We start from the raw sequence: 22,668 nt of genomic DNA on the forward strand, positions 1-22,668 counted from the left end.
TGAAGGACACTTCATGGCTGATATTTGACATACCTACTTGACGGGCTCACCCATACCGGCATTCCAAATCCTCGTGGCCAAAAAACTATGAATCACTGAATGAATACATTGTTTGTCTTCAGAAATTTATTTCCCAGGACGCTATTTTGTGCCAGAAAGCTAAGCCAAGGACATACCAGCCTTCCTAAAAATTATAGAGGTATCTTTCGCCTTCCTAATCCGTCTTTCTCGAGGTACAAAAACGATTTGAAATCAATAATTTTTGTTGGAATACACACGATGTCTGACTGTAGTGAAGAAAATTCAAGCCTGTTGGACAATTTACGGAAATCAGTGAAGGAACAGGTTGGTAGAAAATGCTACAGCAGAGAATTGATGTCCTTAGTTATTTTAATTATTTTCGTTTGTACAATGTTTGTACCAAAATATCCAAACTGTATTCATGTATGTGAGTTTACAGCTTTCCATATTCGGAAATTTGAACGGAAGTAAAAATTCTTACGTCACGGAAACCTGTAAATGAATATTTTCAAAGCATCATAGATGTTTGTTACCTATTTTTGGGTTCTTTTTCCATTGTTTAAATATGAACTGAATTTATATTTTATTTTACATGCCTATAGTGGCATAATTTTCAGCAGTATTTTGTGCCCGTGTGTGTATGAGTTTATTAGTTGTATTGCATCATCCTAATCATTATTATTCATAGTGGAAGGGGACCGGGATTCCGAACCTCCTGCTTCCCATATTTTTTACTCCCGCCTCCCACCCCTTTCCATAGACGTTCTCTCCTCTTTGTCCTAATCTATTGCAAAATATAAGGAAATGTTGTGAAATTTTACTCATTTTCTCCAAGTTCCTGCCATCGTAGGAATCATGCTTCCCACCCTCCCTTCTCTCGCTTTCTGCCCCTTTCTCCCGGGCTCTGACCCCTTGTCTCCCTCCACTTCATAATAAGCTTAACCATTTTGACGGCCAAATCCATCAGCCCGTAATCCTATTTAACCCCACTCTATTTTGTTAGATCAGAAGCTAGATGTGAAATGTGTTGTGTATAATGTTAAAGGGGGTAGGTCTGCAGTCACTGCAGCTGATGACAAGGAATTCAATACCTAAAGTAGTCAGTGGAGGGGGACAGGAGGATGGGAGCCCAGCAGGAAAGGGGCGGGAAGCGGGGGAAGAGAGGGTGGGAAATGTGATTCCCAAGGTGGGGGTACTGGAGAATTTGCCAAAAATTGGCAACATTTCATTATATTTTGCAAGAGAAATGAGACAAAGAGGAGGGAGCCACTAAAGAAAATAAGAAAGGGGCAGGAAGTGGTAGAAAAAGGTATGGAAAGCAGCACACAGCGGTCAAACGCAGCGCGCATGCCCAGTTACTGTGCAATTCCCGCCAAAATTATCCATACAAAGTCTTAAATTTTCTGCAAACTTTCGCTTTAAACCCAAAAGTTAATGCCGTCCCTGGAAATTTAAGGTTTATACGCAAATTTGATAATTCATCTCCACTGAGTGTCCCAGCTTGAACTGTTCTTTCACCGTACTGTTTCTTTAACAATTTCTTGCAAAAGTTTGCCCGCTTTCGAGTCAAACAAAGTTCGAGGCGGCAAAGACCGGATGTGACGTTAATTTTTGCGTTTGACCGCTGTGTGGGAAAGCAGAAGGTTCAGACCCCCCAAGTCAGAGGGCAGACAGCTTCATTATTGTTCATAATGATCCTGCATGAACTTGTGCAACGTTTTGTTTGGCCCACAAAAGTAAAAAATGAACTTGACTCCCATGAAAAAACTCTCTCATACTTTTAATGGGTTTGTAAACAATGTTAGGAAATTCTTTTCTGACCAGAACATCTAGTGGGTCCACGTTTCGTTTTTGTTATCCTTTACGCTTTCTGCTCAAATCTATAAAAATCTTTTTCTTTTTGTGTAGTATATCTCTTATTAGCCACGGTATTCTCTGTATGGACCATGCTGCTCTCTGTGCTTCTCTGGCTGATATTTTGCCAGTACATCTCTCATGCTTGGTCAATAAGAGATTTAATATGTATTTCAGCACACTTACCAGTGATTATCAGTGATCATACTGGTCAGAGGTCTTGAGAAGGGGGGGGGGGGGACTTCCACATGAAAGAGAGGGGATGCTGGTCATCTTGCTTAGGGGTGTAAATTTTGGATTTTGGTCTTACTTAGGGTAAAATGCCAATATTTTTAGCTATCAAGGACTTGTTGGGATTGCATATGAAGCAATATGCAAAATATAAATTCTACGCATGACCATGGACGAGTGAGGACGCCACTTGTAGCGCTCCGCAGAAATTTTCACAAATTTAGCCTAAGATCCTGCGTATGGAATTTATCAGATCAACTATAAAAAGAAAAACGAGAGGCTCATCTTCCGGGGAATCTGTGTGCTCCCCTGACGAGAAAAAGCAGAAAGAAAGTCAAGAAAGTTCCGGAGATATTATCCTCGAAGCCTTCAATATGGCGGAAGGTTTGGCCGAGAAAGTTGACCTCATCTTATCGAAACTGTCAAAGCTTGATAAACTTGACCAGATTGAAGTTCGCCTTGACAATCTCACCACCTCTGTCTCCAGCATTGAGATGTCGGTGAGCCGGCTGAGAAAGAAGTGTCAGCTCTCGACTCGAAAACCAAAACCATCGAAAAGTCGGTCAATGAGCTGAAAGAAAGCGTAATTTCTGTGAAGATGAAATTGAAGAAGTAAAGAAGAATGCCTACGACATCAAAGAAGACTGCTCTTCAGACACGATGACCTACGTAAGCAGATTTTGTATTTAGAACATTACAGCAGATGGGAAAATTTAAAATTTGTGGGCATTCCTGAGAGGACCATTTCTGCTGACGAAGGTGATGACAGGTCGAGCGAAGACACGAAGGCACTTGTTTACAAGTTTATGGAGGATGAGCTGGCGATAGAAAACCCACAGCAGAAAATTGAATTTCAACGCATTCACCGTTTGGGTAAATCTGCCAAGAATGGGCCACGTCCAATCCTAGCCCGTTTTTTCCGGTATTCAGACCGCGAGGAAGTTTTGCAGCTGGCTCGAAGTAAGTTGAAAGATTCTGATTTTGCAGTTTACGAAGACATTCCCAAAGAACTGTATGACATTCGAAAAGCTCAAATGCATAAAGTTAAAGCAGCGAAGAAAAAGGGTTTAAAGGCTGTTTTCAGTAAGGCCCAGCCCGATCGCCCTTTATTAACGGAAAATTTATCCCTGTAAACCAACCATTTTTCTAGTTAATTGTTTTTCTTTCATAAGTCAAAGAATTTGAGACGCTACTCTTGTTAGTTACAAAATTATGCAAGAATGCAGGATTTTGTTTCAATGGTCTATCTCAATGATTCTGCGGAGCGTGCATGACGCCCGGAGAAGATGACGCCCATACAACTTGCTTTGGGGCAATGGGTAACACTATTTTTTTTCTTTGTTTTGTTTTATGCGTGTTTAAAATTTTTCCAGACATCAGTTTTTTCAATGAGTTAATTAGATTTTACAGTGTAATTATCTGCTATTGTTCACTCGGCTCCACTTCCTTTTGTTACCATCTACTACTTTTTACACCCTTACTTGAACATCGCAAATTATAATTTTAAGCTTTTGTCCATAAATGTTCGAGGGATTCGAGATTTTCACAAGCGTAAAGCAATTTTTACGTGGATTAAAAAACAAAAAGCCGATATTGTTTTTCTACAAGAAACATATAGCTCCCGTGAAATTGAAAATCAATGGAAGTTTCAATGGCCAGGCAAAATGGTGTTCTCACACGGCACAACTCACAGCAAAGGAGTCCTAATTCTTTTCAGCAACGACCTTCAGATTGATATTAAGAACGTGCAGGGGGAAGCGAAGGCCGTTATTTTTGTGGAAGCACTTGTCCAAGACACGCCGTTTCTTTTGGCAATTTATATGCGCCAACGGAAAGGTGTGAACAATGCCATTTTTTGATCACTTTGCCGAGGCTTTAGAAAACATGAGTGTCGACCCACAGTCAATTAATGTGTATTTTAACACTCATCTTGATCCAATACTTGATAACTTAGGAGGAAGAATAGAATCCAAACCTTCTGTTAAAAAAATTAATGAATTGCGGCTTTCGACCTTATTGACACTGGAGAATCGCATCCCGAAAAAAGCCATTACACATGGACTCAAAAGAAACCGTTAATAAGAAGACGCCTGGATTATTGGCTCACAGCACAGAAATTAAGATGACATCACGGAAGCAAACATAATCCCTGCTATTAAGACAGATCATTCAGCAGTAACTCTCACAATAAATAGCTTAGATAAGCAACCTTTTGGCTCTTCTCACTGGAAATTTAATTCTAGCCTTTTAGATGACACGACTTATACCAATCTCATCACCTCAAAATATCTACTGGCTAACGACAAAGATGTCAACGACGAGTCTGTGGGATCTAATCAAGTATAGAATAAGAAAGTTTCAATGAAATATAGCAAGGAAAAGCTAGAGAACGTAGAGCCCGTCTGGTAGAAGCCGAACAAAAAGTTACGCAGTGCGATTTAATCTGCAATACAGACCCTTCTGAGAAAAACATCTATAACCTCGAGACTGCAAATGTCGAACTCTATGATATATGCGGGGAAAAGTAAGATAAGAATAAATTGTATGAAAATGTGAAAAAATTAAAATTTTTCTTATTAAAAATCAAGATCCAGTAAAATGCGGTCCGTCGACTTTTTGATTCTAAAGGAAAGATAACGGTCAATCCACAAGCTATAATGAGCGAACTTAAAAACTACTATCAAAATTTATACAGTAGCCGAGATCATGACTTGAATGAGGACTTTTGTTCACATTTTCTTGATAACAACAATATTCCGACTTTAAGTGAACAATCAAGTTGGTAGCGAAGGAAAGCTTTCGCTCGCGGAATGCCATAAAGCTCTACAAAAATTTCCAAACGGTAAAACGCCTGGCAATGATGGCCTTACTGCAGAGTTTTACAAATTTTTTGGAACTTACTAGGTCGCACTTACAGACTCCTTAAACTATTTTTTGAGAACGGCGAATTATCTAACACACAAAAACAAGCTGTCATTAGGCTTATAGACAAAAAAGACAGGGACAGAAGATATATTAAGAATTGGAGACCCATTTCTTTTTAAATGTTGATGTTAAAATTGCCTCGAAAGCACTCGCCTTGCGCTTAGAAAAAGTTTTACCAGAGATCATACATCCCGATCAGTATGCTTATGTCAAAGGAAGAACTATATTGATGCCGTCGGACAATTGAGATATTATGGAATACACGAAAATCAAACAGCTACCCGGACTAAGGTTGCTTTAGACTTCGAAAAAGCTTTCGATTCATTAAGTTGGCCTTTTTGTTTAAAGCCTTGAAATGTTTAATTTGTGAGTCCTTCATTAAATGGGTTTCTACACTTTATTCCAACATCTCAAGCTGTGTCATCAACAACGGCTTGCAACACATATTTTGAAGTACGGGGGTGTTAGACAAGGTGACCCGCTGTCAGCCTATTTTTTATGTGGCTCTGGAGATATTGCTTATCAAAATCGAGCGATAAGAATATAAGAGGAATATGGTTGAAAATAAAGAAATAAAATTAGCAGCTTTTGCTGATGACTCAACTACATTCTTACAAGGAATCAAGTCCTTTCAACGCCTTTCTAAAGTTTAGACGGTTTGGAACCTGCTCAGGTCTGAAATGAAGCGGAGAAGAGTTTATGTTGGGGAGCAATCGACAACCCTCCGTATATCGATATGAGAAAGTTAATAAACGATTAAGATTCTAGGGTCTTTTTCTTACACTGGCGCAAACGCCAAGTATTGAGTGAAATCGAATCGAAAATTTGAAGGGGTGGAAATGGAGGAACCTCACCTTATATGGGAAAATCCAGGTCGTAAAGTCCTTCGTCAACTAATTTTTTGGCTTCTCTCATCTGCCTCTCTAAAGATCATAAAACAGGCTAACCCATTTTTAAATTTTGAAAGGAAGAAAGTCAAACGTCCGCTATATCACGATACAAACGTGTTTAAGAATGCCCAATGATCTTCGATACACAGCGATTTTGTCTTAAAAAATTTCTCAGGACTATTCTTCCCCTTGGAAGCACATCCTGTCCTTTTTGAAGGATACGGGGGCAAATTTTTTGCATTTAATTTTACGTTCTTTCCTAGCTATCTTCCAATTCTATAAAGAGTGTTTCACAGTCTGTGCAAACTCTCAACCTTTTCTGTTTCAACTCGCGAACAGGTCCTAGAAAAAAGGAACCCACTGATTGATGGAAAGCCCGTACTGCAAGAAAATATTTCTAACGGTTATAGCCTGGAGAATGACAAAAAACGGAAATCTTAAACCCTGGATTTCTTTTAATGGACTAAATCTCAACAACTACCTTCTACTAATAGGTCTTTATAAATCGTTCCCTTCTCATGGAAGAAACTCTAAACCAAGAACCAGATCATCTACTCTCAAAACACTTCTTATTTTATCTTAATTTAAGGACGTACTCTGAGCCTTGACCAACACCTCAAAATGTACTGAAACAGATAGAGATATCAGGTCTATCCTTCTGCACGAGTCAAATATACTACTCTTTTTACTACATTTTATTGGATCGATTATGATTCCGCACATTGTCACCCCGAACCAAAAAAGAACTTTTCAAAAATACTTAATCGAATATTTTTACCAACAAAACACTGTACAAAATGAGTTGTCGACTCGCCTCTTTGCACCTTTTGCAAAACTTCAGATGAATCCCTCGAGCTCTATATTTGTGAACTTACTATAGCTTTCTGGAATTTTTTCTTTGGGTTAAATTACAGATTAACATGACCTTCTAAACGACAATATTTTGTTTTGTACAAAAGAGGCCTCACTGGCTGCTTTTAAATCATATAATATTCTGGAAAACAGATAATCTACCAAAATCGTTTAAAAAACAATGTACCATTATTGTCTCATCTTATAGCTAAATTACGATATACAGAATCTATTGAACGAGGAATAGCCAAAAAGAACAACAGACTTAACATACATGAAGGGAAGTGGAAGCCGTTGCTTAATGTTTAATGAATTGAAAAATTGCAACTGTACCGCTGGAAAAATTTAATTTAATTATTATTTTTTTTTTTTTTTTTTCGTATTTATCTTTTTTTTTTTTTTTTGTGTTATAAGTTATATTTTTATCTTTCCATAAGAGTGATGTAATGTATTGAAGTAAAACGTTTGTGATGTAAAAAAAAAAAAATAAAAAAATATATAAATTCTATTTTTAGTGTTTTGGTTTCTTGTAATTAGGGGTTTAAAAAAGCTTGAGCCATGCTCAGGTGGCTGAGCTCACCTTTAATGCAAGCTAGATGGTTTCCAGCCTTTATTTTGGTTATAAACTGATCAGTCTGTTTTAACTGCAGGGTGATTTGGTGAGGAAGCTGAAATCAGAAAATGCCCCAGCACCTGATATAGATGTGGCTATTAAAGAGCTGAAAGTCAGGAAGAAGGCTCTTGAGAATAAAGTATGTATATGCAGTTAATTTTTGATCTTAGTTAATTTTTTATTTTAACTAGTTATTTTTTTCTAACTAGTTTTTTTTTTATTCTTGGTTAATAAGTAGAAAAAGTAGAACACCTCCCCCCCCCCTTGATATCTCATACCCTCCCCCCCATCCTTACTAACCCTCCCCTACTATCTGCTACTATCCTTCTCTCCTAAGTACTATCATTATTTATTTTTATTTTTTACTAACCTGCACTAGATTTGAACTCTCGAACTCTGGATTTGCTGTCCAACCCCTTATCCACTGTGCCACGTAGGAAACGCTGGGTGAACCACTATTTTTTAAAATATATGATACCCTAACCCTAACCCCATTATTTAACTAGTTAAAAAAATCAACTAGTTAGAAAAAACTAACTAGTTAAAATAAAAAATTAACTGAGATCAAAAATTAACTGCAACATATACCTTAAAGGATCGAGCAATGTCAAGTTTTCTAATGTAGAAAAACACCAAAGGAGTCAGAAAAACAGAAAATAAGGTAACCAAGGATGGTTTCGATTGACGAAGATTTCTAAAGACAGATTACAAACGAGAAACTTGAAAAAACTTGCCAATTTTTTCGAGATGGGTTGTCTGTGACGTAGCTCCTTTGACCCTTCAAGTCTCAGGAGTGAAAACATTAAATTTCTCCTAACAGTGTCAATAGGAAAGGTTAATATGAGAATTAATAAAACAATCACAAAATGGAAATTGTTTGATCTTTTATCAAATTCTCCTGACTAATACTATGCAAAATGTATGGAGATCAGTCAGGAGAATTTGTATGTGGGTATTGGGGCTTAAAGGGTTCAACTCTACCTGTTAATTCCAAAGAGAGATGTTATTTCTCCTTGTGACTAATATTGTTAATAATATTAATTTATATTTGTCAATGAAAGGTAATAAGAACAAAACAAATCAATCAGCAAATATCATTTTGGTGTAACACCAAATTTTTTTGAGTCAACTAATACCTAAGAAAATTATGCAGTTCCAGAAAATATCCTACCCCCCCTGAGTTGGAATTTTGGGGGTAGGGGCAAGCAAAAATTTTGGGGAAAAAGGGGGGGGGGAAAAAAAAAAAGGGGATATATTTGTGCATGGCCTGCTAAGAAGATTATTAAAGTTGAGTTATTTATTAATATATTTATTTCACTTAAATATATTTTTATTTCATTAGGAGAAAGAACTTGCTCCAAAACAGGAGAAGTTTGACAGATCAAAATTAGAGGACTTGTTGAAGAGACGCTTCTTTTTTGTCCCTTCCTTTGAAATTTATGGAGGTACATTTAGCTATCATGACAGCAATTTCCTGAGATGTGTTCTTTTAGAACTTTGCATTTTTTAGAAGATTGTCAATGAGTTGATTTATTAAAGAGAGAGGGTCCTGAAAGAGGGGAGGGAAGGGGGGTATAAATCCATTTTCCCAGCCCAACTTGCCAATCCTTTGCCGCCCAAATCCCAAATTTTCAAAATTGCAGTTCCAGTTCTATTGTTTTTCTGTCTGTGATTCCCATTCCCAGTAACCCAAACCACATTTTCCCAATTAGAATTTGCCCAAATCCCAGTTCCCATATTACCCCCTCACACCCCTCATTTAACATGTCATTTGGCATTATGTGGAAGGCGCAGTGGCCTAATGATTAGCGTGTTCGACTCCAAGTCGAACGGCCCGGGTTCAAGGCCTGGCCTGGTCGCTGCGTTGTGTTGTTGGGCAAGACACTTTACTCTCACAGTGCCTCTCTCCACCCATGTGTATAAATGGGTACTGACTGGCAAACTTATTGCATGGGGGGGGGGGAAGGTAATCCCTGTGATGGACTAGCATCCCATCCAGGGGGGAATAGCAATACTCTCAGTCGCTTAATGCTACGGAAACCTGGATAAGCTCTGGCTGTATGGGCCACTTGGCTCAGACACAGACTTTACCTTTACCTATTTGGTTTTATAGGTGTGGCCGGCTTGTATGATTATGGACCATCTGGCTGTGCCATGGAGGCCAATATGATCAACATTTGGAAATCACACTTTGTTTTGGAGGAACAAATGTTAGAAATCAGAGCATCATTGCTTACACCACATCAAGTTCTTAAGTGAGTATATATGCCATCAGAAAACAACAAGAAGAAACATCATGTACATCAAACCTCAGCACTTTCTTGCTTATGTTTTTACCTTTTTGTTTAGTGCTACCTTAGAGAAACTCATGGTAGAGTTCTAACTGTTTGCGGTTTACATTTTGTGGTTCAATTTTATCCTTGGCTCAAATTTTATTTTCCTTGTTTGTTTTTGGGTATGGTAATGTATGATAATGAGTATAAGGACGTTTAAAGGATCCTAGTCAACCATGATGCTTTGCGCGTAGCAAGAGCCTAATCCGCCATTTTAAATGCCATCTAAATTCGAGTGTTTTCAATGATGGCGGACAATCCAAGAGCATCCTCGCGTACGAAGTATATTCACATCTTAAACTACCATCAAAGTCTTAAGTAATTATCTGTGCTTCCCTTTGAGCGTTTATTTTACTGGTTTCTTCTAATTTGCCGTTAAAATATTCGTTTGTAAGTAGGATGCCCGATGTCATCTCGCGTTCCAAAGCGTGGTAGGCCGAAACCACCGAACAAACAAAGAGAATTCTTTCGCGACAATCAACGTTCGACCTCTGGAATTAAAAGCAAGATAGCCTTGTCATCAAAGGGCTTAGTTATAGCCAGTTTGCAGAAATACAGCACTCGTATTATTCATGCAAGCCGGTTTTTAGTTCACATTTGCATATGCTAGAGCACACAAGCGGGGTATTTCGAGAAGGACAACAAGCAGATTTAGCCGTTCTCTTTCGACTCTACGTAATCTTGGAGGAACAAATCTTACAAAGGAAAAAGGAACACGAATACTTTTAGACTATAACATAAAAAAGATTTTGAATAGTAAGCTTAGAGAAAATTATTTCATTCCTTAGCACTCGAACGGAGTCCGCCGAAGAGGCAAATATTGAAGTGATCGCTTCTCCGCTCTCATTTTGCCCTGCGCGCCTGATAACGGACTCGTGAACCATAAATTTCTGTGCTTCAAGATGGCCCCGGAGAACAGGATTCTTCGATATCTATTATGCTGTCACCATCTTCGATGTTTATTCCTTACATGGCAGATCTTTTAAGTTGTTCGAGTGAAAACTTTTCGCGTTGTCAAATTTCGTCGCGGTCTGTTGACTTTGTACGCGCGTCACATGTAATTTGAAACGAGACTCCCCGCAGTTGCCCGAATATAAACAATAATAGAGGCGTGGCTGACTAGGATCCTTTAAGGATGCAGTCAACCCGTTTTGGGTCACTTGGTATAAGCGAACAAGTGACATGCCCTGGATACGTCACCAAAGTGACGCTTCCAATGCAAGTTGGTAATTTAATTTAATTTATTCATTTTGAATAATTTTTTTTGTTCCTTGCAGAGCGTCTGGCCATGTAGACAGGTTTGCTGATTACATGGTAAAGGATGTCAAGACTGGCGACTGTTACAGAGCAGATCATCTATTAGAAGGTCTTCCTTTACTTCTAGTTATGTTACTCTGGTGAAATCAGTTATCATAAATGTTCGGTTCAAGAAAATATCCATACCCCAGGGGGGGGGTACTCAAAGTTTAATTACATGACGGGGGGAGGGGGGTGGTTAGGGGTCTGTCGGAGCTTCATGTTGCGAACCCAAAAAAATACACAAGCAGAATTTTTTTAATGCATGATTTTGCATCAATAAGCTTATGAAATTGGTATGTCTGTTAATGTCTCTTTATCCTCCCTTCTGCTCCACATTTGCTGATGCACTGATTGCAACAAAAACCTGAAACAAAAAGTTCGCTTGGAGATAAGCCCCCAAAAAATACGTGTATTTTTTAAGACCTGAAAAAATATATGACAGATCCCTTGACCGAAAAAAATACCAAGCGTGTAAATTTTCAACCTAAAAAAATATGTTGGACACCCCCCCCCCCCATCATGTATACTTCGAGTACCCCGCCTGGGATCCATACCCACCCGTGGAAGGTTATTAGAAATTCTGAGGGGATGGGTGACTCAAAAGCCAAAGTTGTCAAACGAAAGTATTGGTGAATAAAACCGCAAAGCAAACTTTGGGCACTGAAAGATGTTTAATCTGTTACACGTCCGCATGTTGGTAGCATTGTCAATGGAGTCGGTACAGCTGAAAATTAAAAAATACAAAGCTTGCGACTCAAACCAAAAGAAAGCGAATTACAAAGAAAAGTGATCAAAGAAACAAACTCTTAAGAATGCTTTGCATATGCACAAACTGCAAGGGCACATGGTTTCCAAGATCACGTGACCCACTTGAGGGGGGTATGGAGGGGCGCAAGACAGCAAGCTGTCCCCAACAAGTATGAAGCTAAACTGAAATTTCTGGAGGGTTGGGGGTACTTGTAAACCAGAAAACCTTCCATGGGGAGGTATAGATAATTCTGAAAATATAATGTTGAAAATTAATATTGTTGTAAAGTGGGAGTAAAGTACATTTTAACCATTTTTTATTGCCTGTTTGTTTATTGAAGGTCACCTTGAAAAGTTATTAGCAGACAAAAAACTGGATGAAGGAAAAAGAAAGGAATATGAAAGTGTTATCGGCCAGGTAATAACATGGGCTTATTAACCCCAGACATATCAGCTTGCAGTATTGTTTTCTTTCTATGGGGCTGCATCTTTAGAGCTGTATAGAACAGTGGTAAAATAATATATGTCAATAATAATTATTTATTTATCTTTAGAACTCAGCCTAGTGGCTCATCAAGCCAGAGCTTATCCTGTTTTCTGTAGCATAAAGTGATCAGAGGTATTATATGGGATGCTAGGTATTATATGGGATGTGAGGTATTATAGGGTTATCCCCAGCATTAAAATCCCCGGTACCCATTTATTCACCTGGGTGGAGAGAGGGACCGTGAGAGTAAAGTGTCTTGCCCAATAACACAATGCCGTGCACCGGCCAGGGCTTAACCCCAGACTGCTTGTCCCAGAGTCCAGCACACTAACCGTTAGGCCACTGCACCTCCCAAACTTTAGAAGTCCTTGTGTCTTTATTGATTAGGTTTTGATGACTGTGCTTTGTATGCTTGTTTAGATTGACAACTATGGTATGACAGAGCTTGGGGAGCTGTTAAAAAAGTACAATGCCAAGTCTCCAATGACTGGAAATGACTTGACTGATCCTGTGGAATTCAATTTGATGTTTACAACCTCTATTGGTCCCAGTGGGCTCATCCCAGGGTAAGGGCCATCTTGTCTTGGTGCTTAATTGTAACAATAAACATGGACCCCAAATGATGTTCTTAATTTTTTTTTCAGTACAAAAACAATCTCATAGAATCTTAGATACATGAACTTTTTATTAGCTTCTATTCACATCATGGTATTCTTGAATGAAAGAGATAGTGAACTTAATTTGTGGCCAAAACCTACATTTTATTTGTTTTCTACACAGTTATCTGAGACCAGAAACAGCCCAAGGTATCTTTGTTAATTTCAAGCGACTCTTGGAAGCTAATAATGGAAGACTACCATTTGCCGCTGCTCAGATTGGACCTGCCTTTAGAAATGAGATCTCGCCTAGAGCAGGACTTCTAAGAGTAAGGTAAAAGGCATGGTACATTTCCCTCATGTTTATGACCTTTGAAAGTGACCCACATCCATATTTTTATTGTAGAAGACAGAAAATTAATGGTTTTCTGAATAATTCTTGACAGAAGTGAAAAATTTTGTGTTTAAATCTTCCCAAGAGAACAAAAGGTGCTAAAATTCAAAATCCAAACTATATTAAATTTATATTTTTATCCAAATTAAATTTGTAAATTATTCAAAAAGAAGCAGTGCCACATGAAGTTACTGCTCAGTGCCTCACAATACTACTAAATTGAAAAGCACATGCAAAAATTTAGGCACTTTTGAAGAGAAAAAATTTTCACCCCAAAAAATCACTAAGCATTATAAGCTTGGGTATCATCTAGGGTCTCTTGAGCAATGAACAAAGAATTTTTTCTTTTTTGTTGGTATTTTTAGGGAAGAGTGTTTAATCAGTCTTAGTCCTGTTTTCAAGCATCCTTTTTGTTTTGCTTTTCATGTAGAGAATTTACGCTAGCTGAAATTGAACACTTTGTTGATCCATGCGACAAAAGCCATCCCAAGTTTGGTAATGTGAGTTCACAAAAAGTTACGCTGTATCCATCAGAACATCAGATTGAAGGAAAACCTGCTCTGAATATGGCTTTAGAAGATGCAGTCAATCAGGTCAGTGGTAATCCTACATAGAGACGGTTTGTCATGCAATTCAATGCCAATGTCACACAAGACAGTTGACATGTCACATCAGTTAATTAAAGGAACTGTGTCACAAATTTTAGCCAAATTTAGGCATCGGAAAATGGCAACCAAATTGGGTGAAATCAGAAACCCATAAGGGTTGGTGAAATATAAAAAAGCCACTAAGAACAGTGAAGGAATATTTCAATAACACAGCAAACACAAAAGAAGGTATGAATGGATAACAATTGAAGAATATTGAAACGGATTGTGATTTGGGTTTTTGAAATACTGTACAGCTGAACATTTTTTTGTAAATTTTAAATTATAATACACAGGAGACATATTTGGTTGTTATGAAGCTATGGTTTTGTTGATTTACATCCATAGATTGATACAGAAGTAATTTTTTTCCCAAACATTAGGTTTCATAACGAGTATTTGGCAAAATTTAATAAAACAGACTAAAGTCAGCCGTGACACAGTCTCTTTAAGGTCAGTTAGCCACATAAGTACAAACTAGTGAGGACAGCGGCAGCATGAACATATCTGCACAAACCCAAAAGAAAGAAAAAAACTCACTAGACTTTCTTATGTTGTTCTCACTAGGAATAACAGGGCAGTACCCAGGATTTTTTGTCTGCAGGGACAAGTTTTCCTGGTGGGGGCAACTGAGATTGTTTTAGTTTAGTTTTTCTTTATTTTTTTAGTTTTCGTGGTGGGGCAACTGCTCCCCTGCCCCCCTCCCCCGCTAGGTACGGCGTACGGCCCTGTATAACTATGACAAAAGTGAAAGCATCAGCGAAAGAGGAATAAACAAATATGTTTTTCTTATGCTCATGCCACCAAATTTTCCAGTGAGGACATCTTAAGAATTATGAGTTTGTTTAATACTTGAAGGTTCTGGTTATGTTAAACTCCACTGCTCTCTTCACTAGCTTATAACTAAAGTCTGTTTTCAAGCCAAGTGGCCCATCAGCCTTGACCTTATCCCAGTGTCTATAGCATAAAGTGGCTAAAAAAGTATTTCTTCTCTCCCCTGGATGGGATGCTTGTCCACTGCAGGGTTACCTCAGCATTAAATTCACCAGTACCCATTTATACACCTGGGTAACTGCCTCGTCCCCAGGCGTCCTCGTCCTTGGTTGTGCACGGTTCGCTTGGCGTCATGGGACTGACGTGCACTCGCTCCCTAACCATCAACCCCCGCGCTCCCTGTTTTCCCGCCTTACCGCCTCAACGTCCGGCCAATCGGCGCCTGGGGACGAGGCAACCTGGGTAGTGTCTTGCCCGGCCAAGAACACAATGCAGTAAACTCAGCCAGGTCTCGAACCACGATTTGGGAACTGAAAATTGTAACTTACTATACATGCTAAAAATACACCTGTATTTGATTGATCACCAGAAAATTGTAAGTACCCCAACCATGGGATACTTCCTTGGCAGAGTGTACCTGTTCCTGTTGAAGGTTGGGGCCGACCCAAGTAAGATCCGCTTCAGACAGCACATGTTCAATGAGATGGCACATTACGCCTGTGACTGCTGGGACGCAGAACTTCTCACCTCATATGTAAGTACTGGTGTTAACGCGAGCGCGCGCAAAATCACCTTGCACGAGAAGACGCGACATGCGAGCGCAGACGTGCGACACACGAGGGCGACGCGCGAGGATAGATAAAAATGAAAATGAGAAATCAAAATGAAAGTCTGTCCCTGCGCGTTGCGTCTTCTTGTGCGAGATGATTTTCGCGCGTTATCGTATTTGGAAAAAAGGCTTTGCAACAGACTGAACAGATGTAAAGGAGTGTTTGATCTACACGTTGTTTTATTTTTCTTTTGACGTTTATAAGGGGGTGGTGAAAAACCGGTGAATGGGGTACGCAAATCCGCTGCTCGATTCTATTTTTTGGGCCCAATCCGTCAATCCGCCACTATTTTCGTTCAAATCCGAATTTGCATTACTTGAAAACTTTGTGCGGTATAGTTTCACTGCAATGGACAGTATAGATGTTGTTTTTGATGCCATTTTTTATTTCATTTGTTTCATTTCGTAGTTTTTTTGCGACAATTCCGCCAACATGCCAATGAAGACCGACCAAAGTGACCCGAACTTTGTTTATTATTCATGATTCGAACTTCCTGACATGTAGAGTCCGGAATCCGGGCCAAAATTCTCAGCTAAACAACGATCCGCTGTACTTTCGAAATCCGCGAATCCACTCAAATTATTGCAAAAATCCACAATCCGTGCGCTTTTATAGGCCAAATCCGTCGATCCGCGAACTTATTCACCCCCCCCCTCTTCCTCCGATGAAGTGTGGTGAGAAATACAAATTGAAGTTTAATTTATCACTAACACTTGTTTTTAATTTTACTCCAGGGCTGGATAGAATGTGTTGGATGTGCAGACAGAGCTTGCTATGACCTGTCAGTACACACGAAAGCAGCCGGAGAAAAACTTGTCGCTCAGGTTGATCTCGCACAACCTGTATCCTTTGCTGTTACAACAAAGCCTCGCTATTTTGTTTAATTTTATACTTTTAGTCTTGCTGGTGAGGTAGTTTTGTTACAGCGGCGATCACCTTGGTATGGTTTAGTAATGGTACTTCTATAGCGCATTTCCCGAAGCTCAATGCGCTTTACAATTACTTACAGGCGGGGGCTGCATACATGCCTACCGTTTTTTCTCGATTAAATGCCGGCCCCCCTCGCCCCCCGGCGTTTATTTCAAATTTAGCCTGGTTGGCCCGGCGTTTACTGGTATTTGACTCCTACAGTTTATTCGAGCTCGATATTCATTAAGCAAAGGTTTTTATTCATTGTTTTTGACGATCATGTATCTGGCTAATACCGTAAATTTCCGGTTATAAGCCCTGGGCTTATACAAATTCGTAAGGGATTTTGGGTGGGCTTATAAACGAATGGGCTTTTATCCGGGAGGGCTTATAAGCGGAATAGAAAAATGCTTCAAAACGAGCCACGGCAGCGTTGATCGAAATACGTTTTTTTTAGTTTAAAAACTAACATAATAAAGCAACTTATTACACGACTAAGGCGGTCCGAGGGCCAATAACTGAATCAGCCAATCAGATTACTTAATTTCCGGTCCCGCGAGGGCCGATATTTTCCAAGTATCGGACCGGGTTTTGTCCCGGATGATCCCGCACTAATTCCAGCGCGATTTAGCGCAAGATTTTTGCAAGATTTTTTTTTGCAAGATTTTTCCGGAGTTTTTATCGCTTTAAAAATGAAATGACCTTAAACACAGAAATAGCTATAACTTCTTTTTAATAGCGCACGGAAAAGTTTTGCCGCACATTGTTTTCCAGGACATCTACCGGGTAGCAATTCTCACTACACAAAGTTTCCAGTCGTGTAATAAATCTCTTATTAACCAAGCTTGCTCGGGACCGTACTTGGCGAATATTGGCCCTCGGTCTTTTTTGTACGGACCTCGCTGCGCTCGATCCGTACTGTCAAGACCTCGGGCCAATATTCGCCCAGTACGGCCCTCGCGCGTGGTTAATAAGATATATATCTAGCACTGTTTAGTACTGTCATCCAGCAGAGGGGGGCTTATATCACGGGAGGCTTATAATCGGATGTATTTTTTTGGTCCCGTAGATGGGCCTTTATCCAGGGGGGCTTATAAGCGGTGGCTTACAACCGAGATTAGTTTATTATGCATCAAATAAGTACCTGAGGGGCCTATTTTCAACTTCAGTTGGAGACCCGGCGTTTAATCGAGACATTACATTGGTTATCGTTGACAGAAATAAATGTTTCATCCTTGACTGACGGTGTGTAGGAAATGATAGACGTTGTTGAGGTAGTCCCAGAGAAGCCTGCCATAGGAAAAGCATTTAAAAAGGAAGGGAAAATTGTGATGGATTATCTGGCTCAGATGGACAAAGATAGCATCAAGGAATTTGAGGACAAACTTAATGGAAACGGGTGAGTGGAATATAAAACCGACACCTTTGCCTGGAGTGGGAGTTTTTAAGTTATTACGACAAAATACCGTCATTATTTTACCAATGTCGGTCGTACTAAGAAAGCTTTGTTTATAGATGATACGCCTGTTCATATTTCGCTTAAATTTCCATTCGTTAGAGCGATTTTCAATTGAGAGTCGTAATATTAAAACCAGAATAATCACTCTTGCCAATCACAAACGACGGGCAATCCAGTGGACCAATCAAAACTTGAAGCAAATTCATGTAGCCAACGCGAAGCGCGGGAAAACGTATGTGAGCGAGTCCCGATTGGTTTTGGCATTGACACGATGCGTGAAAACAGCTGTTACTGTGTAAACCTGTTTTAACCCAGTTTTATTTTCGCAAAGTGAGAATTAGCTAACTTTTTTATTGTTTTTTTTACTCAGCGAGGCAAGCATAACAGTAGGTAACAAGGAATTTAACATTCAAAAGGCCATGATCAGAGAAATCAAACAGTACCAGAAGGAAGTTCACGGTAAATATTTAATAAACCGTATAGCGAGTCTGTGCACAGCGCTTAGTATTTGGTTAATGTGTTGCCCAAACAATTCGCTGGTACACATTTATACACCTGGTTAGAGAGAGGCAGGGAGGCATGTAATGGTTAGCACGCCGTACTCCGGATCAAACGGTCCGGGTTCACTGTGTTTTGTTCTTGGACAAGTCACCTCACTCTCATAGTGCCTCTCACCACCCAGATGTATAAATGGGAACCGCCGAAATAATGCTGGGGGTACCCTGTGATGGACTAGCATCCCATCCAGGGGAGTAGAAATATTCTTAGCCGCTTAAGGAGGCTCGATGTAGTTTTTTTAGCCGAAGGGTGGTTGTTTTAAAAATTAAAATTATCTAGGAAGCCAATGTTCGATTTTTGCCAAAATACACCATAATGATCAAATATGACCAAATTTTAATTTTTTACTCGTCACTTTGTCACAAAGGTTACCATAGCAACCACTGACGTTTTCTTTTGTTCTCAAACAAACTTGGTTTTCTCGAAATCTAGACTGACACTTGGTATTCATTTTTTGATATGTTCAAGTACAGTAGATTTACTACCTGTGCTCAAAATTTTAGGAAAATCTGTAAGAGCGTTTTAGAGTAAATCAAGAATGAAGTTTTTGGTATTTTCTTATAATTTCTTACAATCGGCAGTCGATATATTTTAACAAATTAAAGCAAAAAGTCTTTCGCTTTTAGTTAATGCTCTTTGATGGTGTAAGTATTTATATTTCAGTGAGAGAAACTGTGCTCAAATAATACGAAACAATTTTAAGGCGCCTATTTTATATTAAAACGGTGTTTTTCTGAAAATTTCATTCTTGATTTACTTGAAAACACTCTTACAGATTTTTCTAAAATTTCGTCAACAGTTAGTCAATCTACTAAACTTTAACATATCAAAAAATAAACACCAAGTGTCAGTCTAGATTTCGAGAAAATCAAGCTTGTTTGAGAACAAAAGAAAACGTCAATCGTTGCTATGGTAACCGTTGTGACTAAGTGACGGGTACAAAATTAAAATTTGGTCACATTTGATCATTATGGTGTATTTTGGCAAAAATCGAACATTGGCTTCCTAGGTAATTTAAATTTTCAAAACAACCACCCTTAGTCTAAAAAAACTACATCGAGCCTCCTTAATGCTACTGAAACCAGGATAAGCTCCGGCAAGTATGGGCCACTTGGCTCGAGGCTTCCCTTTAGGGAGAGACACTTTGAGAGTATAGTCTCTTGCCTAAGAACACAAAACGAGGGCAGTGCTCGAATCACCAACCTTCAGATCCCAAGTGGGACCACTTCACAACCTTGCATTCTTTACCCCTCGGTTTTGTTATAAATCCTTTTGTGACATTCTGAGACGTATTACATGAAGCTAACTGTCCTTCGCGTTCCTTTCAGTCCGTGACGTAGAGCCTCACGTGATCGAGCCATCTTTTGGAGTTGGTAGAATCATGTATGCCGTCCTTGAACACAATTTTAAAATCCGAGAAGGGGACGAGCAAAGAACGGTAAGAAAACTACAAGTATTGCTCTGTTGTTTCGCCTTGTTTGCATTTACGAAATAAAAAAAAAATACGACATTTGTTTACCCTTGGTAACTGATTTAGCACAAGTGCTAATGGGGCCGAGCATTCAAACATTAGAAACAATCGAAAGCAATTATTACAAATTAAACATGAATAACAAGGCTAAAAATCCTAACTGGCAGGAGGCGAACCAGTTGGCTATTTACAAGCGTGGCTGAAGAGTTGAATTCCGAGTGACCGAGAACAACATCAGCTAGTGGTCAGAACGGGACTTGAACCCGGGACCTCCGGAATTCAAGTACGGCGCCCTACAACCTCGCCCCAGGGCGCTTTTCCCTTGCTCCCTGGGGACGAGGTTGGGTGCCCTACCCACTCAGCTACGCTGCCTCCTCCTACTACACGATGTCCTCTTTTGTGCTGCCTCTATTGATTTTTTCTTCCCTATTTTATATATTTAACTTTAATCTCACTAAAAAAATATATTAATATGCCCCCCTTTTGTCGTCCACAGTGGCTGTCCCTCCCTCCAGCAGTAGCTCCCGTCAAGTGCTCTGTGCTGCCGCTTAGCAAAAACAAGGAATTTGATCAATTTGTCAAGAAACTGTGTAAGTAATTTCCTCTTCGTCTCATTGAAATTGGAAGATATTGTCGACACTAACCAGGAAAACACACACAACAGTATAGATACGGGGGCCTGTAGGTCGGCAAAGACGTCAAAGCCAGTTTATTTAAAACTGCCCTTAACTTATCTGAGTACGCCGGCTTAATAATAATACTCACCATCACAAAACACCGAACTTCATCAAAGAAAACATGTACGACTAGACACCGCCGGATACGAAAACCTTAAACCACTTTGTGGGAAAAAAGAGTTCAGGGACTGGACTAGGAAACTAGAAATGAAATGACAAAAATCAAATATTTCAAAATTTGCAGCTGAATAAAAATTTGTGCTCAAGTATACTAAGTGCTGACCTAGACTGATTCAAATTTGTAACGAACAACAAACATATCTCAGGACCAAATAGCTATATCTGCCTGTTCCGCGATGCGACACTGTCAGAAATACCATTTTTAGACTGTTCACAGCCCTCCGTTTTCTCGTTTAAATAAACATTGTTTATCACTTAATTCTCGTCTTTAGCTACAAAAATCTCCTAATCACGATTTTCTTTGTTCTGTTCCAAAGCTGTGTCTCTCACAGAGTTGGATATCTCGCACAAAGTAGACGACTCCAGCGGCTCCATTGGCCGGCGCTACGCTCGAACTGACGAGATAGCTATTCCCTTTGGCATCACTGTAGACTTTGATACTGTTAACAAGGAACCTCACAGTGCTACTCTGAGAGAAAGAAACTCCACTCGACAAATTCGCGCAAAGGTAAAGAACGTTTAATTTAGTGTGCACTAGCAGATGTAAACAGGCGTCGCTGCTCCTGCGTTAAACTTTTCCACACTTGATATGAACGTCTGAAATTCGCCCTCAATCACTAAAATATTAATTATTCTTGCTGACTGTCATACATTTGTCTGCTTGACATTGTTTTTTTTGTCGTTAAGTCTAAAGCCTTTTCGCAGTTTAGCCGGTGAACAAGAACTTAACTCCTGTTTTTTTGTAGCATAAATCTGGATTCGAAATACAGCCAACTCCCTCAAGGCGGACACCTTCTTAGGGCGGGCGTGGTTGACCGGCTGGTTCTGGCTGAATTTTATCTGTTTGCCTGCCGGTAACTGAACTCTCTTTAAAGGGAACCTCCAAACTTATGACAAGTGGACGTCGAATTGTTTGAAATAATGCCTAAATTCCAAATTTCACAGGACAAGGGAGAAATAAAATTTAATAGCAACAAGAATGGAAAAGATTATGGCTTTTAAATTTCTCGCGCGCTGCCATTTTACATTTTATGACGTGTAATGGATGCTCAATTGTTTCATACAAGAGGTCCTCTGCTTCCTAACAATAGCGACAACCATTACACGCCATAAAATCCGAAATGGCGGCGCGTGGGAAATTTAAAAGCGATAATCTTTTCCACTTTTTGTTGCTATTAAATGTTATTCCTCCCTTATCCTGTAAAATTTGAATTTAGGCATTATTTCAAACAATTCAACGTCAACTTGTCGTAAGAGTGGCACTTTTCTAAGGCGGACAGCTTGAGTTGGTCCCGAGACGCCTTAGAGAGAGTTAGCTGTATTGTTACTGCTGCGAATCGGAAACTAAGCCATCCACCCCCCCCCCCCCCGGCAGTTTGCAAGTACCCATTTATACACCTAGGTGGAGAAGGGCACTGTGAGAGTAAAGTGTCTTGGCCAAGAACATAACGCACTTTAATCTCGTTCCCAAACAAGATTAATTAGTTGTCATTGCTCCTCTCTGATATTGTAAGAGGAACTTATTTGTTGACCACACTTTTGTTTTATTTAGATCGACGAGCTGCCCTCTATTGTCAGCAACCTTGTCCGTGGCAAAGTCACGTGGCCAGAAATTGAGGCCAAATATGGTCTGTTTGAAGGACAGGAGACTGGCGCCAAGTAGACTTGTCACGTGGCCTGTCCGCGAATAAAGTGAATTTTAACGTCAGCTTTACTCGAGGAAAATATACTCACATCGACAAGTGTTCTCTCGAGAACCCGAAGAGTTTCCGATTGCTCCCGAACTTTTTACGTCGGCTTGCGGATTTGTCGTGTTGCTAAGCAACTCCGCTGACAACCGCGGGCTCTCCCGGTTATATTTTTCTCGACTGACCCTGATAGAACAAGCTATGGAATGGGAAAATAAAATTTATTTAATCGA

At 39.6% G+C, this 22,668-nt stretch overlaps 1 protein-coding gene across 1 annotated transcript; it reads left to right on the plus strand.

Annotated features, from left to right (window-relative positions):
• The first annotated feature begins 54 nt into the window (after window positions 1-54).
• LOC144659937 (glycine--tRNA ligase-like) lies at window positions 55-22,668 on the plus strand. The gene is made up of 17 exons (XM_078520469.1): window positions 55-345; window positions 7,424-7,525; window positions 8,729-8,831; window positions 9,500-9,641; window positions 10,997-11,085; window positions 12,107-12,183; window positions 12,673-12,818; window positions 13,033-13,182; window positions 13,673-13,835; window positions 15,253-15,417; window positions 16,228-16,335; window positions 17,656-17,801; window positions 18,232-18,320; window positions 19,748-19,857; window positions 20,387-20,480; window positions 21,065-21,255; window positions 22,300-22,668. The coding sequence occupies exons 1-17, from the start codon at window positions 100-102 to the stop codon at window positions 22,408-22,410; spliced, it is 2,232 nt and encodes a 743-aa protein (XP_078376595.1). The 5' UTR covers window positions 55-99; the 3' UTR covers window positions 22,411-22,668.

The sequence above is a fragment of the Oculina patagonica genome, chromosome 7 (genome assembly GCF_052425735.1).
Source record: "Oculina patagonica isolate OP01 chromosome 7, crgOcupat, whole genome shotgun sequence".
NCBI lineage: Eukaryota > Metazoa > Cnidaria > Anthozoa > Scleractinia > Oculinidae > Oculina > Oculina patagonica.

Excerpts from the sequence above, each read along its gene's own strand:
- LOC144659937 (XM_078520469.1), top strand. The coding sequence starts at position 100 with ATGAATACATTGTTTGTCTTCAGAAATTTATTTCCCAGGACGCTATTT. Across the intron at positions 17,802-18,231 it reads GACAAACTTAATGGAAACGG|CGAGGCAAGCATAACAGTAG; the intron begins GTGAGTGGAATA and ends TTTTTTACTCAG. Across the intron at positions 18,321-19,747 it reads GTACCAGAAGGAAGTTCACG|TCCGTGACGTAGAGCCTCAC; the intron begins GTAAATATTTAA and ends CGTTCCTTTCAG.